Source organism: Bubalus kerabau, chromosome 10 (genome assembly GCF_029407905.1).
Source record: "Bubalus kerabau isolate K-KA32 ecotype Philippines breed swamp buffalo chromosome 10, PCC_UOA_SB_1v2, whole genome shotgun sequence".
Lineage (NCBI taxonomy): Eukaryota > Metazoa > Chordata > Mammalia > Artiodactyla > Bovidae > Bubalus > Bubalus kerabau.
The window spans coordinates 67,593,609-67,610,501 of record NC_073633.1 but is presented as its reverse complement, the minus strand read 5'-3'; the positions used below and the strand labels follow the sequence as shown (position 1 = coordinate 67,610,501).

General features: G+C 41.0%; 1 protein-coding gene across 8 annotated transcripts in view; it reads left to right on the top strand.

Moving 5' to 3' along the window:
• Nucleotides 1-13,929, top strand: part of SEMA6D (semaphorin 6D) — a 58,490-nt gene extending 44,561 nt beyond the window's left edge. For 4 of the 8 annotated variants that reach the window (XM_055538049.1, XM_055538048.1, XM_055538046.1 and 1 more), the window contains 15 exons: nt 2-64; nt 170-271; nt 505-595; nt 1,488-1,607; nt 2,280-2,368; nt 3,088-3,305; nt 3,405-3,536; nt 3,851-4,006; nt 4,098-4,271; nt 5,568-5,708; nt 5,804-5,881; nt 6,308-6,408; nt 6,768-6,824; nt 8,303-8,470; nt 10,203-13,929. In XM_055538049.1, coding sequence (XP_055394024.1) covers nt 2-64; nt 170-271; nt 505-595; nt 1,488-1,607; nt 2,280-2,368; nt 3,088-3,305; nt 3,405-3,536; nt 3,851-4,006; nt 4,098-4,271; nt 5,568-5,708; nt 5,804-5,881; nt 6,308-6,408; nt 6,768-6,824; nt 8,303-8,470; nt 10,203-11,491 — 2,979 coding nt within the window. In that variant the 3' untranslated portion in view covers nt 11,492-13,929. The remainder of the gene's footprint in view (nt 1; nt 65-169; nt 272-504; nt 596-1,487; nt 1,608-2,279; nt 2,369-3,087; nt 3,306-3,404; nt 3,537-3,850; nt 4,007-4,097; nt 4,272-5,567; nt 5,709-5,803; nt 5,882-6,307; nt 6,409-6,767; nt 6,825-8,302; nt 8,471-10,202) is intronic. The other 4 variants (XM_055538050.1, XM_055538051.1, XM_055538052.1 and 1 more) reach the window with 4 other exon arrangements.
• Nucleotides 13,930-16,893: the final 2,964 nt, after the last annotated feature.

Genomic DNA, 16,893 nt, shown 5'->3' with positions numbered 1-16,893 from the left:
GAAACTGACATGGCGGTCAAGACAACAGGATCGAGAAAACTGTGCTATGAAAGGCAAGCATAAAGTAAGTAAAAGAAATATATGATCACTAGATTGAGTCTGTACGGTGGCTTGAGCCCACGATGTAGGCATATGGAATGTCTAATGGTAGTGTCGTTACTTTCTTTAGGATGAATGCCACAACTTTATTAAAGTATTTGTTCCAAGAAACGATGAGATGGTTTTTGTTTGTGGCACCAATGCGTTTAATCCCATGTGTAGATACTATAAGGTAAGTATATTTTATACAATGTGCTGTTTTTAATCAATTCTTCTTCCTCTACTGGTATGGTGTTAGTGTCGAATCCTTTCTTCTATAAATCTAGTAATGTGTCTTATCTCTAACACTATGAAAGAATAAAGACAGAATTTTTCCCATAGAATTTCAGTACAAATAAAGCAGTATTGCCTTCAAACATGTCCATTGAACAGATGTGACACTAGCTATTTATTTTTCTTTTGTAGTTGAATACCTTAGAGTATGATGGAGAAGAAATCAGTGGCCTGGCAAGATGCCCATTTGATGCCAGACAAACTAATGTTGCCCTTTTTGCTGGTAAGACTCTTTAGTGTAATGAATATAAATGATTAATGAGATTGAAGATGCAAGAGGAATTTAAAGGAAGGAAAAAAGCTCATAACTAGAATAGCTACCTTGACATGAGTGTTTCAAAGACTAAAAGCTATGAACAGATTTTCAAAAAAGAGGAATTATAAGTGAGCATATTATAAGTATTCTGACACTTGGCTCTGTTGTTAGGCCAGTGACCCTGAATAAGCTGAAAGTGAAAGTGTTAGTCGCTCGGTCGTGTCAGACTCTTTGCTACCCCATGGACTGTAGCCTGCCAGGCTCCTCTGTCCGTGGAATTCTCCAGACAAGAATACTGGAGCCGTTCCCTTTTCCAGGGGAATCTTCCCAACCCAGGGATCGAATCTGGATCTCCTGCATTGCAGGCACATTCTTTAACCATCTGAGCCACCAGGGAAGCCTTTTTTGAATAAGTTGCTTACCTTCTTGGTGCTCCAAGTTCTCATCTATAAACTTAGATAATACAGGTCAACCTGTCACAAGTTGATTATGAGCATCAGGTTTTAGATTTATTTGTATATATAGCAATAATGTCAGTGAAAACACTCCAAAGGATGTAACACACTACATGGGAAAACATGGGCTTCCTAGGTGGCGCTGGTAGTAAAGAACCAGCCTGCCAATGCAAGAGACATAGATGTGGGTTCAATCCCTGGGTTGAGAAGATCCCCTGAGGAGTGCATGGCAACCCATTCCAGTATTCTTGCCTGGAGAATCCCATGGACAGAGAAGCCTGGCAGGCTGCAGTTCATAAGGTTGCAAAGAGTTGGACACAACTGAAATGACTTAGCACACACATAAGATAATACACTTATGATAACTGTGGCTATTTTTATTTAAATTATAACCTTGGTTTCAGATGGGAAGCTGTATTCTGCCACAGTGGCTGACTTCTTGGCCAGTGATGCTGTTATTTATCGAAGCATGGGTGATGGATCTGCTCTTCGTACAATAAAATATGATTCCAAATGGATCAAAGGTACCTTTGAAGAGCAGTATTGCCAGGGGTGGCAGGATGGGTACATGGGAACAGGAGCCCTGGCATTGGAAAGTTCAGTGCATGACTTTATATTGTTAATTTAGAGCCCAGTACAAGCTGCCTTGGTTGGCTGCATTAGTGGGAAATGAGGAGACCAGTAGCTATGTCTAGAAAGTAGATTTCTATCTTAGGTGACCTCAAAAAGAAAAAAAAAGATCACCATTCTGTGTACCATTTGCCTAACTAAATGCATGCACTACTCCTTGCCCACTTCCTTCTAATTATCCTGGGAAGTTTAACCCTGGGAACTGTTAGTTCATATCTTCACAGTTATTTTGTTCTTTGGAGTCTAGAAATCAAGATTTTTAATTTTCAACATAAAAAGTTTCCTTTACTAGCTAAATAGGTTAATGAATAAATCTGTTGAAACAAAGACCTTTGCTGTAGTTCAGTTCCCTGTAGGCTTTTTCTAGTCCATTAGCTAACATTAAAGACTCTGGGTTTTCTAAAGCTTCAACATACCCATAATGGGACTCCTGAAACTTGGTGGCATATCAAAGTTCTTGGCTTGAAAGTAGCAGTGTGATGTCTGTCAGTCATGCCTAGCAGTCGGGATATGATGCTAATTGAATTACCCTTCAGGAACCAGTTTGTTTTCACTTTCTCTTTCAGAGCCACACTTTCTGCATGCCATAGAATACGGAAATTACGTCTATTTCTTCTTTCGAGAAATTGCTGTAGAACATAACAACTTAGGCAAGGCAAGTATATGCCTGTGCACTCGTATTGCATGGAATTGAGCCCACCTTGGTAGGTCTTTGCATGTTTTCCAGCACTCAGTGCATTCAGGGCCAAGTGCAGAGAGTTGTGTTGCTTAGCAAGAGAATAGTTGCTGGGAAATAACTGAACAATGGCCAGAGTGGGAACAGCAGCCTTGAGAAGGTTTCATTTATTTTTTCCTGTTACTACAGAGAATGTGCTGCAGGCACCCTTGAGCTATGGATGCTTCTTTAACTCTTTAGAAATCTATTGATAGCTGCTCTTTCTTAGTGTCAAAAGGCAGGATGGAAAGGAAGGGCCCCTGTTCATTGACGAGTACTTCAGTCCAAGTCCGTAAGATTCTAAAATATTGCATCGCCTTCTATGCCAGGTTTAAGGATCGTGCGTTTCGTTAACAATATGAGAAGCTAAGTGGGGAATGAAGTATGGGAATGGTTTCCATCCAGCCAGGCAGCCCAGTGGCTCACTTGTTAGGGAGCTTGTTTGGTAGAACAGGAAAATGGCCCTCCTTTTTTGTTTTTCTCACAGGTAAATACAGTTTACATTCTTATTCTACAGATGCCTAGAGGGAAGGCTGCTGGAGTCTTTTGAACCACGTGTATCTTTTATCATTTTTTGTCCCTCCCTTATCTGGAGCTTTTTGCTCCTGTTCTCCCTCCATGCTCATGATCCTGTCGCCTTGCTTTTGTCCCCTGGGCAGGCTGTTTATTCACGTGTGGCCCGCATATGTAAAAACGACATGGGTGGCTCCCAGCGCGTCCTGGAGAAGCACTGGACTTCGTTTCTGAAGGCTCGGCTTAACTGTTCTGTCCCCGGAGATTCCTTTTTCTACTTTGATGTTCTGCAGTCTATTACAGACATAATACAAATCAATGGCATTCCCACGGTGGTAGGGGTGTTCACCACACAGCTCAACAGGTGAGAACCGACCCCCAGCGCTTCAGAAGGCGCTCTGTGTCTTGTTTGCGGGGACCCAGAACAGGTCTGCCGTCCCCTGATGCCATTCCTCTTTTTCAGCATTCCTGGTTCCGCAGTCTGTGCGTTTAGCATGGATGACATTGAAAAAGTATTCAAAGGACGGTTTAAAGAACAGAAAACTCCAGATTCTGTTTGGACAGCGGTCCCTGAAGACAAAGTACCAAAGCCAAGGTAGGGAGACAATAAAGACGGGAAGGATTTCTGTCTTTAACAAAGCCCTCTGGTCACTGGAAGCATGCATCCTCAGCCAGCGGCTGGGCCCCCCTCCCTCTCCAGGAACGGTGGCCCTGTGCAGCGCTGCATATAGAAACTCAGTGACTATGACTGAGAGCCTGAATGTGGAGAGCCCACAGAGTTCGTGGAAATAATGTTTCTCAGAGGGTTTGGCTCACTCTCCTTCCCCTCTTAACGTTTTCTTCCAGAATAGACACCTTTTCCCTAGATACAAATTGTGAGGAGGGGAAAACACACTATTTTCCTTTCAGGCCTGGCTGTTGTGCAAAGCACGGTCTTGCCGAAGCTTATAAAACCTCCATCGATTTCCCGGATGAGACCCTGTCATTCATCAAATCCCACCCCCTGATGGACTCCGCCGTCCCACCCATTGCTGACGAGCCCTGGTTCACAAAGACTCGGATCAGGTAAGACTGGGCAGACACGCAGGCCCACTCCCGTTCAGTAGTCCCCCTTCCTGTTGGCCCCCTGTGTAACCTGATTCACCTCCTCTGGCAGGTACAGACTGACGGCCATCGCCGTCGACCATTCTGCCGGACCCCACCAGAACTACACAGTCATCTTTGTTGGCTCAGAAGCTGGCGTGGTGCTTAAAGTTTTGGCAAAGACCAGCCCTTTCTCTTTGAATGACAGCGTATTACTGGAAGAGATTGAAGCATACAACCATGCAAAGTAGGTGTATTATACCAGAACGCTTTTGGGGACTTCCAGTGTCTGTTTCATCTAGTCATTTCCTTTCAGCCCTCTATATTAGCAGTGGTAGAAATAGAGAAGGTAGTGGCACCCCACTGCAGTACTCTTGCCTGGAAAATCCCATGGACGGAGGAGCCTGGTAGGCTGCAGTCCATGGGGTTGCTAAGAGTCAGACATGACTGAGTGACTTCACTTTCACTTTTCCCTTTCATGCATTGGAGAAGGAAATGGCAACCCACTCCAGTGTTCTTGCCTGGAGAATCCCAGGGACAGGGGAGCCTGGTGGGCTGCCGTCTATGGGCTCGCAGAGAGTCGGACATGACTGAAGTGACTTAGCAGCAGCAGCAGAAATGGTGGTGGTTAGTCGCTAAATCATGTCCCACTCTTGTGACCCTGTTGATAGTAGCCCCCCAAGCTCCTCTGTCCATGGAAGTCCCAGGCAAGAGTACTGGAGTGTGTTGCCATTTCCTTCTCCAGAGGGTCTTTGCAACCCAGGGATAGAACCCAGGTCTCCTGCATTGCAGGTGGATTCTTTACTTATTGAGCCACCAGGGAAGCCTCAAATTAGTAGTGGTTTGGCTTATTAGTATTGTGGTTTGTTTGTTTTTCTCACTGAAATAAAAACCCGGATTTGGTGTTTTCCTGAGTCTCAGGGTTTGGAGGGTGGACAGTGATACATTTAAAAATAATTAAGCCCTTGTCACCTATGGAAAATGAGAATATTTTACCCAACCCCTCTTACCTTACAGATCTATTTCAGGATGCTGCATCCAGAACTATGCTACAGCTGGTTGCAGATACACACACACACACACACACACACACACACACATATATACCCCATAATTCTTGCAACCACTGATATAAAAAATTATATGAACCATTAAAACAAACGAGATAGATGAGAGTAATGGAGCAAAGAAGACTAAGGAGAGATCTAGAAATAGTTAGCACAGGAAGATTAAAATGCATTAGAACATTATCCTTTTTCTTCCCTATAGGGAAGAAATGCAATTCCCTTCTATCATCAGAACAGGAAGCCAATCTTTAAAAAACCCTTTGTCCAGCCTGAAATTTAACTAACCATGCAAAGCAGTAGAAGATGAATCACATAATTATTACATCCTAAACTGTGTACTTGCCTAGTTTGCTACTGAGAGTATTCCTTAACACCTCCCCAGCTCTCAGTAATTGCCAAACCTCACTTGCCTCGCCTAGTTCATATAGCTCTTGACTTACTAGACATCTACCTTGAAAATGTCTCCCACAATATAGGTGCAATGCTGAAAATGAGGAGGACAGAAAGGTCATCTCATTACAGTTGGATAAAGACCATCATGCTTTATATGTGGCGTTCTCTAGCTGCGTTATCCGCATCCCCCTCAGTCGCTGTGAGCGTTATGGATCATGTAAAAAGTAAGCTGATGTTTCTTTCCTTGCCCTGGGTCTTTCAGGATCATGACCTTTGATAATGAGAAAATTCAGGTTACCTTCTGTCTGGCTGCATACAGGTCTTGTATTGCATCTCGAGACCCATACTGTGGCTGGTTAAGCCAAGGGGCCTGTGGTCGAGTGAGCCCAGCGATGCTGTAAGTACACTTTGTCACATTAACTGAGATCCTCTCCAGATGTGCTTCTGTCTTCTCCAGGGCCTCTAAAACTAGGGGTTGTAGAAAAATTTCAATAACACTACTTTTCTTTTTTCTTTTCTTTCTTTCTTTCCTTTTTTCTGTTTTTGTTGTTGTTGTTGTATGGGAGAAAGAAAAACAGAAAATCTGGAGCTATGACAGGCGAAGGAGATTGTAGACAGTATAATACTTAAGGGAAAAGGATAGATGGCGAGAAAGAAAACAATTCTCTTCTGCTCTCTTAAACACTCTAGTTCCTAAATGTTGAATACAAATATTCATCTTCGCAAGCTATGTTGAAATGTCCATTTTTCTCTCTCTGCTCATTCTTACTAATCTGTCTGTGTTCTTGGTTCTGCTCTGGTTGTCACTTGTGTTCCTATGAAGGCTGTTAACTGAAGACTTGTTTGCTTTCCATAACCACAGCGCTGGAGGATTTGAACAAGACACAGAATATGGCAACACGGCCCATCTAGGGGACTGCCACGGTAAGACCGAATCTTCCTTTCCCTCCTGGCACTTCTTTTGGACCACATTTGCACGTGAACATTATTTTACAATCAGCCTTTTATAATGACTCAGTACACATGCCACCTAGCATTTAACTTGAACTTCGCAAAAGCTGAGCTGTTTGATCATGGGGATAAGTTAGAGAAGAATCTTACTTTTTTTTTTTACCTTCACCATTTACAATTCCATAGGAAATCTAGAGAAAGGTAGTCTAACCAGTAGGTTCATTTTTTAATTTATAGTCCTTTCTTTTGACTTTTTGAGTTAATGGAATTCATAAATTTTTGCTTTCTTTTGGTTACTTCTTACTGATTACTTGTTCCTTTAATTCTTTTAGAAATTTTGCCTACTTCAACTACACCAGATTACAAAATATTTGGCGGTCCAACATCTGGTTAGTTTTTTTTCATTTTTTTGAATTAACAAACCTTTTCTTTCCTTCAGTTCAGCATTTTCAGCCCCTTCTCCCCTCCTTTTGCGCAGTTTGGCAGCCCCTCATTTTTGTGCTTTGACTCATAACCCCCTGATGGTCCCAAAGACTTTTTCTTACTCAGCACTTCACCTTGTGTAGCATGTTAATAGTCCATCATTGACCAAGGCGCACATCCTTTAAGAAAAATCCAATGGATTAACATAGGCTGCATTCCAGCGGCACGCCCGTCCACCTGAGCTTTCTTCTCTCACCCGTGTGCATCATGAATGTTCCCTGCAGCCATCTATTTTTAATGGATGGCAGAACTTCATTATTTCCCCCTTCTCTCCTCACCTTTCCTAAGACCTAGTAAACAAATACACATTTCCCCAAAATGTGTATTTATAAATTTTAGAGATCTTTTTTGGAATGGTTTGTGGTAATCCCTGGAACCTTTGAATGCTGTGATCTCAATGGTGTGAAGAAGGTCCCCATCGAATGAAGCTGGTTTCTGATGTATTAAGACGTCCACTGGGTTCCCTGTGCCTCCCCGCCCCCGCCTTGTCTTCATCTGTTCTGGAGTCTTCATCTGTGACCGTTGTACCAGTCTGAATTTGGGTCTCCGGAGTTTTCGCCTAAAATCATACAGTTCCATTTTGATGGAAAATCTGCTTGGCAGAACTCAGTAATAGACGAACTAAGAGGTTAAGTTACTCCCGATCCTGTCGCTGGTTCTAAAATTCACTAGCTGTTTCATTCCTCAGAGGGGAGAAAAGAATGGTAGATCCTATGTATCAGGACACCCTTAATCAGCTCGTAAATGCCATTTCTTGTGCATGAGTTGCTTCTTACTCTTTGGGGAAAAAACTCCGCACGCATTCTGGAAAGCTTCAGTGCTTCCCCATGGACAGTGACTCCTCAGTGCACTCAGGAGTCTACAGATGGGCCGGAGGTCTATGCTAAAGCAGGACAGCCTGTTTGTCAAGTCCAAAATCGAGTGTTTATGCAGAACCAACCAGGTGCTTTCTGATGAAGTTACACTCTAGGTTCCCCAGTGAAAGATATACAGCTTCCAACCATCAATCACAATTATTTTTTAAAAATACACAAAAAGAAATGAAATGATGCTGTCCCACAAAAAGATGAGGAAATCACAGTCTGTGGGATTCATATTACCTTTTCCATGGGTGTCATTAATCACCCCAGAGGTTTCAGTAGGAGTATTTTGAGTGTATTCAAATTTGAAATCTGCTTCATGTGTCTTTATGATTCATTTTTAGTTTTTCTTTTTCCCTTGCAAGAAAGGGATTTGGTGTAATCTCCTTAGATGTGTTTTGATGAAATCCTCGAACAGGCTTTCTCATAAAATTTGCTTAAACTTTACTTGAAAATACCACAGTCCAGTCAGAAACAACGGGCTGACATTACCCACGTTAATAAAAATCTGTTTGCCACCACAGACATGGAGGTATCTTCATCTTCTGTTACCACAATGGCAAGTATCCCAGAAATTACACCTAAAGTGATTGATACCTGGAGACCTAAACTGACCAGCTCCCGGAAATTTGTAGTTCAAGATGACCCAAACACTTCTGATTTTACTGATCCTTTATCAGGTATCCCAAAGGGTAAGGCCTCACCAGGGAACTCGTCTCTCACTGAGTGGAAACCTGATTCCTAATATCTCTGAGGAGTGGATGGAGGTGAACCCAGATGGAGCCACCTCTGCTACTCTCACCGCCTCCACTGGCCGCGGTCGCTCCGGTCTTCTGTGGTTACGTGGAGTGCATTCCTTAACGGCGACAGAGGTGGAAAGCTGAAAGAGTTGGTGAAACAGCCACTCAGACAATCTAACCCACGGTGGCTTCTGTCTCAAGAAGCTGGACCCTGCTGGATATCAGAAAATGCCGAGGGCCACCCGGGCAACATCCCAAAACAAAACTCGTTAATTGCAAATATCCTGATACTGGCTGTTTTATTTAGGAGCCTTTCCCAGTCTTTTGTTTAGCTCCAGTTTACAATGTGATCTGAGAAGTATTGATATATGCCAGGCACCAAGTTGTTCAACACCACACACAATAAAACATAACAGAGCACTTGTCCGGAACTATCATTTTCGTCCCATAATAGAAGCAGTTATCAAATAGCTGCCTGTTGAATTACCTTATTAAAGATCTATGACTCTGGGGGGAAAAAAAATCTGTTCTTTAGTGCTTACTAAACTGTGGTATCAGGTTTCCAATCAGTTTTTATGGCAGTGCATTGTCATTTATGATTTATGTCTGTTGATTTTGGATTTTTATGTTTTCATTGTAAACAATTTTATAATCATTCTTCCTCTTTTATTTTCTTTCATGATTCCATTTCTCTCTACTTTTCTTTGTCTTTCACATTGCCACTGAATTCCATTGCCCTCAACATTGATTAAAAACAACTAATGTTTGAAGGCCTTAGTACTTACTAACCTGGAGCAACAGAATCTTCAATTCACTCTGACTTACCTTATTCTGGGATAGCTGTGTTTATAGCATGTAACAGACTTGGATACCTCTTAAACTAACATCTCTAAATGTCTGTGGTTGCATTAAAAAAAAGCAATAATTACAAACTAATTCTTCTTCTTCTAGTCTAATTTAAATATCTCATAAAATATCTCAAAACAATTGGATAATATAATTTAACTGTAATATATAGTATACTTCCTTAGACTGTCTGGATTTTTTTCATAGCAGACAATTCAAGAGTGCTTCACTCCAAGATGGAATGAAAAAAAAAGCAAACAGGAAAGGTTGTATTTGTAGCTAACAGTGACTAAGCAGATGCTTTTAGTTTGTGAACAAATTATATAGTTTCATGCTAATTAAGAAGAGCATAATTGTCTTAGCATAATTATTTTATCAAAATGTGTATTTATATAGATTCATACGTTTCCCTAATCCCAGTAACTGCCCTTTAATGCTGATTTATGAATTAAGAGAAAATCATGAGAAAGAAAAACACATTATGAATTTAAAATGGGCCAGTTAGAAAATATATAATTTCTAGCCCTAATTTTTAGATAGAAATGCTTAAAATTTTGTATGTTATATAACAGCTATTTAAGAGGGATTGGAAGGGAAAAGACTAATACATAATACAGATCAATGGAAGAGTTATCCTTTATTGGTAGCAATTGTAAGTGTCTCTGGGGACCCTATTGTGATTAAAGAAACAAAATGAGATTTGGGAGTCCACCTCACTCTCCAAGCTAAGCATATGGACCATGTGAAGGTAGTGTTAATTCAAGGCAAGCCATTTGCTGGCTAATACAGTTGTAAAGAAGCTCCCCACTCAGACTCTTCTCCTGTGTGTCTGTTGCAGGTGTACGGTGGGAAGTCCAGTCTGGAGAGGCCAACCAGATGGTCCACATGAATGTCCTCATCACCTGTGTCTTTGCAGCTTTTGTCTTGGGTGCGTTCATTGCAGGTGTGGCAGTCTACTGTTACCGTGACATGTTTGTTCGGAAAAACAGAAAGATCCATAAAGATGCAGAATCTGCCCAGTCATGCACAGACTCCAGTGGAAGTTTTGCCAAGCTGAATGGTCTCTTTGACAGCCCCGTCAAGGAATATCAACAGAATATCGATTCTCCCAAATTATATAGTAACCTGCTGACCAGTCGGAAAGAGCTGCCACCCAATGGAGATACAAAATCCATGGTCATGGACCATCGAGGCCAACCTCCTGAGTTGGCTGCTCTCCCCACTCCTGAGTCTACACCTGTGCTTCACCAGAAGACCCTGCAGGCCATGAAGAGCCACTCAGAAAAGGCCCATGGCCATGGAGCTTCGAGGAAAGAAACCCCACAGTTTTTTCCTTCTAGTCCTCCACCACATTCCCCACTAAGTCACGGGCATATCCCCAGCGCCATTGTTCTTCCTAATGCTACCCATGACTACAACACTTCTTTCTCAAACTCCAATGCTCACAAAGCTGAAAAGAAGCTTCAAAACATTGACCACCCTCTTACAAAGTCAGCCAGTAAAAGAGATCACCGGCGTTCTGTGGATTCCAGAAATACCCTCAATGATCTCCTGAAGCATCTAAATGACCCAAACAGTAACCCCAAAGCCATCATGGGAGACATCCAGATGGCCCACCAGACCCTAATGCTGGATCCCGTGGGACCTATGTCTGAAGTCCCGCCCAAGGTCCCTAATCGCGAGGCATCTCTCTACTCTCCTCCCTCGACTCTTCCCAGAAATAGCCCAACCAAGCGAGTGGATGTTCCCACCACTCCTGGAGTTCCGATGACTTCTTTGGAAAGACAGAGGGGTTATCATAAAAATTCATCCCAGAGGCACTCTATATCGGCTATGCCTAAAAACTTAAGTTCACCAAATGGTGTTTTGTTATCTAGACAGCCTAGTATGAACCGTGGAGGGTACATGCCCACCCCTGCAGGGGCAAAGGTGGACTATATTCAGGGAGCACCAGTGAGTGTTCACCTACAGCCTTCACTCTCCAGACAGAGCAGCTACACCAGTAATGGCACCCTTCCGCGGACGGGACTAAAGAGGACACCGTCCTTAAAACCTGACGTGCCACCAAAGCCTTCATTTGTTCCTCAGACCACCTCCGTCAGACCACTGAACAAATACACTTACTAGGCCTCAAGTGTGCCCTTCCTTGCGTGGCTTTATCCTGTCTATGTTGTTGAGAGGATGATATGGTAAGGGTACCTTAAGAAAAGAGACTCGCTTGTATTTCAAGAGAAGCAAGTGGCCAAAGAAACTCTTCCTAACTTTGGCAACATCAGAACTTGCCATATGTAGCTACTGCAGCAAGGCTTCTGTGTACTTGCCTGAAAACAAAGGAAGGTGCTGGTCATTCCATTTCTTTTGTTTGAAGCTAAAGAGATGTGTGGCTCTGAGGGGCTACCTGTAACCAGTATAAAGAGCTGATCCAGTGCTCAGAAGAATCTGTCTGTGAGCAAATACTTGAAAATGGGTTCAACTTAGACTGCCATTTTGTGTGGTCTTCCCATTAAATGTGAACATTTTAATATGTATGCATTCACCTTGCCTCTTGCACAAATGTCAAAAAAAAAAAAGGTAATGTCTCAAAGAAACGAACTTGTAGATTACCAAACAATTTGCTAAAAATTCAGTCTTTGACCCAAACTGTAGCATCTTTTTCATGTGTGGCATTTTTTTCCATGCCACCAAGGAACTGTGTTGCGTGTGCATGTATGTGTGCGTGTGTGTGTGAGTGTGTGTGAGTGTGTGTGTGTTCTGTCCCCACTAGCATTTGTTTCGGTGCCCATTGCATCTTTTTGTGCTATGGAGTTGTTTACATCGCGCATGACTGAACAAGAGACAATAATTTCTTCCCACAGCAGTCCATTGGGTTCAGCTTTGAGAAAGAAAGCCAAGGCTGATTTTGACAGTCAAAATGATTAACTCGACTTCCATGTTACCCAATGCCAGAATGTAAGAGTACTAAGTAATTTTGTGCTGCTAGTCACTGAAACTTCGATTACAGCCTTGCCAGCTTAAGGAGATAGAGACGTTAAGAGGTATCCTTAATTTATCCACCAGTTTCAGTAGTAAAATTCACCAGTCCACTGTGAATCCAAGCCCCAGTGACTCTGTTAACCTTGGACACACTAACAAGGTTTTATTTTTATTGTGTTTGGTTTCTCCCCTGTAGTAAAATTCCTCTTGTTTTAATTCCCCTCTAACCCCAAGATGGGAAAAAAAAAAAAGAACCACACACACATACAAAACAGAAGACAAAAGAAGGGAATGTGAGAGGCTCATAGTTGGCTTAACAGGAACAGTCTATGGGAACTTAACAGTGGTGCAATCATGTTGTCTGTGTTGTGTGATGTGAGAACTTTCTCCTAAGTCATGCAGGTAACGACAGTATACTGTAAATATTACATGTGAGTTTACCTGAATCTGTGCATTTTGTGCCTTATTCATGAGAATGATAGAAGTACTCGAATATGTCAAGTGTTTTCAGTATAGCACATCATTTACTGAGTGCCAGTTGTACATGTTTTTCAACCAGCACCTGAAAAGACTTTTCAAAAAAATCATAACAACAACCTAGAACAATTAACTGTAAAGCAATCCATCCAGATAGCCGCATTACATCCTTTGCCATGATAAACATTCCACTCCTGCTTTCACTAAGGATGAATCAGTGATAATGTGAAGTCAAATGAGGTTTCCCAGGTAATGTGACACCTGCAGAAACCATATAGAGTCATTTATTCGTAGTTTTGCAGAAGCCACTTACGGTTGATGATGTGCAACCCTGACGACTCTTTCAGTTAATATGCTGCACACCACGGTTTATTGAACCTCATCTAGAAAGTATCAAGGCAGAGGAATGCTCCTGACTTAGTCAGACAAATAAGTTCAACTGATTTCCTGTGATGATATCTTATTACTTGGGGGAGGATGGGTTGCAAAAGACCAGAGCATTTTTATACAGAATGTAGAATATGGATGCAGTTATTCTTTTCTTTTGAGAATATTGTTTTATAAAGAACATGAATCCCTGAGGTCTCTGGAAGCTCAAAAGCTAAAACTTCTGTTTTTGCAACACTTCAGCTTTGAAACTAAAATAATACAGATTGATAATAATTTAAACCAACCAACGATAAACACTACTCAGTCCACCGCCGACAAACGTGTTCGAATTCACCCTGCCAATATTAATCCCGGCGTGCGGAAAATGGAACAGTAACTGTATGTGAACCCGGATAACATTTTCTAACATTGTGCTGCCTTGTAGTTTGTAATGTGAGTTCTATCAGTGTTTATGTTGAGATTTCTAACATAAAATCTAGTCTCTCTCCTGTTAATTTAATCTTTAAATGCTTTATTCATTTGTGCAAAGGTAAACACAGATTGTATCTTTTTTAATGGTACGGCATAAAAAGTAACCCTAAAGTGAAGTGGCTCTATACTGTTTTATAGAGTACTTTAACATGTATAGATATCTTGTAAACTTGTATTGTGGATGTGTAAATAATATGTACTTTGGGTTTTTAACACCGCATGTAAAGTCAAAATAAAATATACAAATCATTATATTCTGCCTCTAGATGTGCAAGAGGTTTATAAGGTGTCATATTTTTAAATATCTTTAAGTCAGTCAACACCAGTGAGAGCTTCTTTTAAAATATACCAAAATATTCTTACCTAGAATACTTGCCACCAAGTCATGGTTATTACACATTGCTCTTCTTGCAGGCTGATACTGATCATCAGAGCCCCTGAAAAATGTACAATACAGAAAACCAGGTGAACTGTATTATTTAACAGTCAAATTCTTCAGGCCAACATCCCAGTGGCTCAACTTGTCCACGTATTGTTAGTTCAACAGGCTTTTCTTTTTTTAACTTTTTTAGAAAATTTCTTTTTAATTGGAGGATAATTGCTTTACAATATTGTGTTGGCTTCTGCCATACAACAACGTGAATCAGCCATAAGTAGACATGTATCCCCTCCCTCTGAAACCTCTCCCCACCCCCCATCAGAACTTGCCACAGAGTACCCGGTTGAGCTCCCTGCTTTACACAGCAAGTTCCCACTCGCTATCTGGTTTACATATGGTGATGTAAATGTTCCAATGCTACTCTTAGTTATTCCCACCCTCTCCTTCCCCTGCAGTGTCCAAAGTCTGTTCTCTATGTCTGCATCTCTGTTCCTGCCCTGCAGATAGGTTCATCAGTACTGTTTTTCTATGTTCCATGTGTATGTGTCTATATGTTACTTGGTTTTCTCTTTCTAACTTAACTTCACTTTGTATAACAGGCTCTAGGTTCATCCACCTCACTAGAACTGACTCAAGTACATTCCTTTTTATGGCTAAGTAATATTCCATGGTTATACGTACCAAGCTTCCATCTTCTTTATTCATTCATCTCGGTTTCTTCCATGTCCTAGCTATTGTAAATATTGCTGCAATGAACATCAGGGTACCTGTTTTTTTCAGTTATGGCTTTCTCAGGGTATAAGCACAGTAGTGGGATTGCTGGGTCATATGATAGTTTTATTCCAAGATTTTTAAGGAGTCTATCTGCACACTGTTCTCCATAGTGGCTGTATCAGTTTACATTCCCACCAACAGTACAAGAGGGTTCCTTTTTCTCGACACCCTCTCCAACGTTTACTGGTTGTAGATTTTTTGATGATGGCCATTCTGACTAATATGAGGTGATATCTCATTGTAGTTTTGATTTGCATTTCTCTAGTAATGAGCAATGTTGAGCATCTTTTCTTGTGTTTTCTGGCCATCCATATGTCATCTTTGGAGAAATGTCTGTTTAGGTCTTCTGCCTACTTTTTGATTGCACTGTTTGTTTCTCTGGTATTGAGCTGCATGAGCTGTTTGTGTATTTTGGAGATTAATCCTTTGTCAGTTGTTTCATTTGCAATTGTTTTCTCTCATTCTGAGGGTTGATTTTTCATCTTGTTTATAGTTTCTTATGCTATGCAAAAGCTTTTAAGTTTAATTAGGTCCCACTTGTTTATTTCTGTTTTTATTTCCATTGCTCTAGGAATCTGGTCAAAGAGGATATAGCTGTGATTCATGTCAAAGAGTTCAACAGGCATTTTTAAAATTTGTGATTTGTATTCTCACATGAAATTTTTAATATCATTTTAGTCTAAAATTATAACTGGTAAATCAGGTTCCTGTGAATATTTATTGCTGTTTGGTACAGGATGTTTCTCAATTCCATCATTTCAGTTGAATAAGACTGTAGTAAGATATATGTTCCTCAGGTATTGAGATGGGAGGTAAAATCATGATTCCATTTGGTTCTCTTAGCATGCATGAGTTAGTAGCTGCTGTCATTGGATTCGGAAAAATAAATGAAGGAAGAGACAATAAGGGAAATGTATCCTCAGCCTTGTTTCTCCTTGGCTTTTTGAGCATTATATTCTCTTGCATTTCCATTGTCTATCTCTATTAAGTTGATGTTTATCATACTGCCTGGCCATTATACCAGTTTTCCTGGGTACAGCGATTTTTTTGTTCTAAAGTGCATCTTTCTCTTTTCCCTTTATGGTAGATTTTAGCCTTTTTCAATCGTGGACATCTTTGATAACTTAATAAATGGTATGGACTGAGAGCTGAATTTCTTTTTTTTTTTTTTTTCAGGAGATTTACAGACCCTTTAAATCATATCTATGAATCCTCAAGGTAAATGCTTAGATGCCATTTGAAAGAAATGGGGTTAGAGAACTTGGAGCTTTTCATAAGGAAGGCTTTGTAAAGAAACAAATGAATTAACCAAGACATACCAGAGTGGTGGTGGTGCCAGAAATCCCATTGGTTGGCATTTAGGTTACTCTGGGAAATAAGACAAATGAAATGCTGGTTCAGGCTAAGAAGAAATGTCTCCCATGCAAGGATCACCTAGGTGCTGGCCAGGTACCAGAAGGACTCACCTTCCTGCTGAGAGAAGCCAACTTTCTTCTCCTGCCCTCCTAGCTCTTCTCCTTCATTCTCCTTGTTACAGGAGGGCAAAGAACAAGGTGTCCAAAATAGCTCAGGGTCCAGGTCTGGGAGCTGGATTCAAATCCTGACTCCACATTTCATCAAGTCACTGCAGCACTGTACCTTTTTTCTTTACTTTTCATTTTTTATTGGAGTGCTGTTGATTAACAATGTTGTGTTAGTTTCCAGTGTATAGCAAAGTGATTCAGTTATACATATACATGGATCTAGTCTTATTCAAATTATCTTCCCATTTAGATTGTTACATAATACTGAGCAGAGTTCCCTGTGCTATACAGTAGCCTTGTTGGTTATTTATTTTAAATATTAACAATGAATACATGTCCATCCCAAACTCCCTACCTATCCCTTCCTCCACCCTTCCCCATTGGCAACCATAAGTTCATTCTATAAGTCTGTGAGTCTGTTTCTACTTTGTAAATAAATTTATTTGTATCATTTTTTTAGATTCTACATATAAGAGATATGCAATATTTCTCTTTCTCTGTCTGACAACTTTACTCAGTGTGACAATCTCTAGATCCATCCA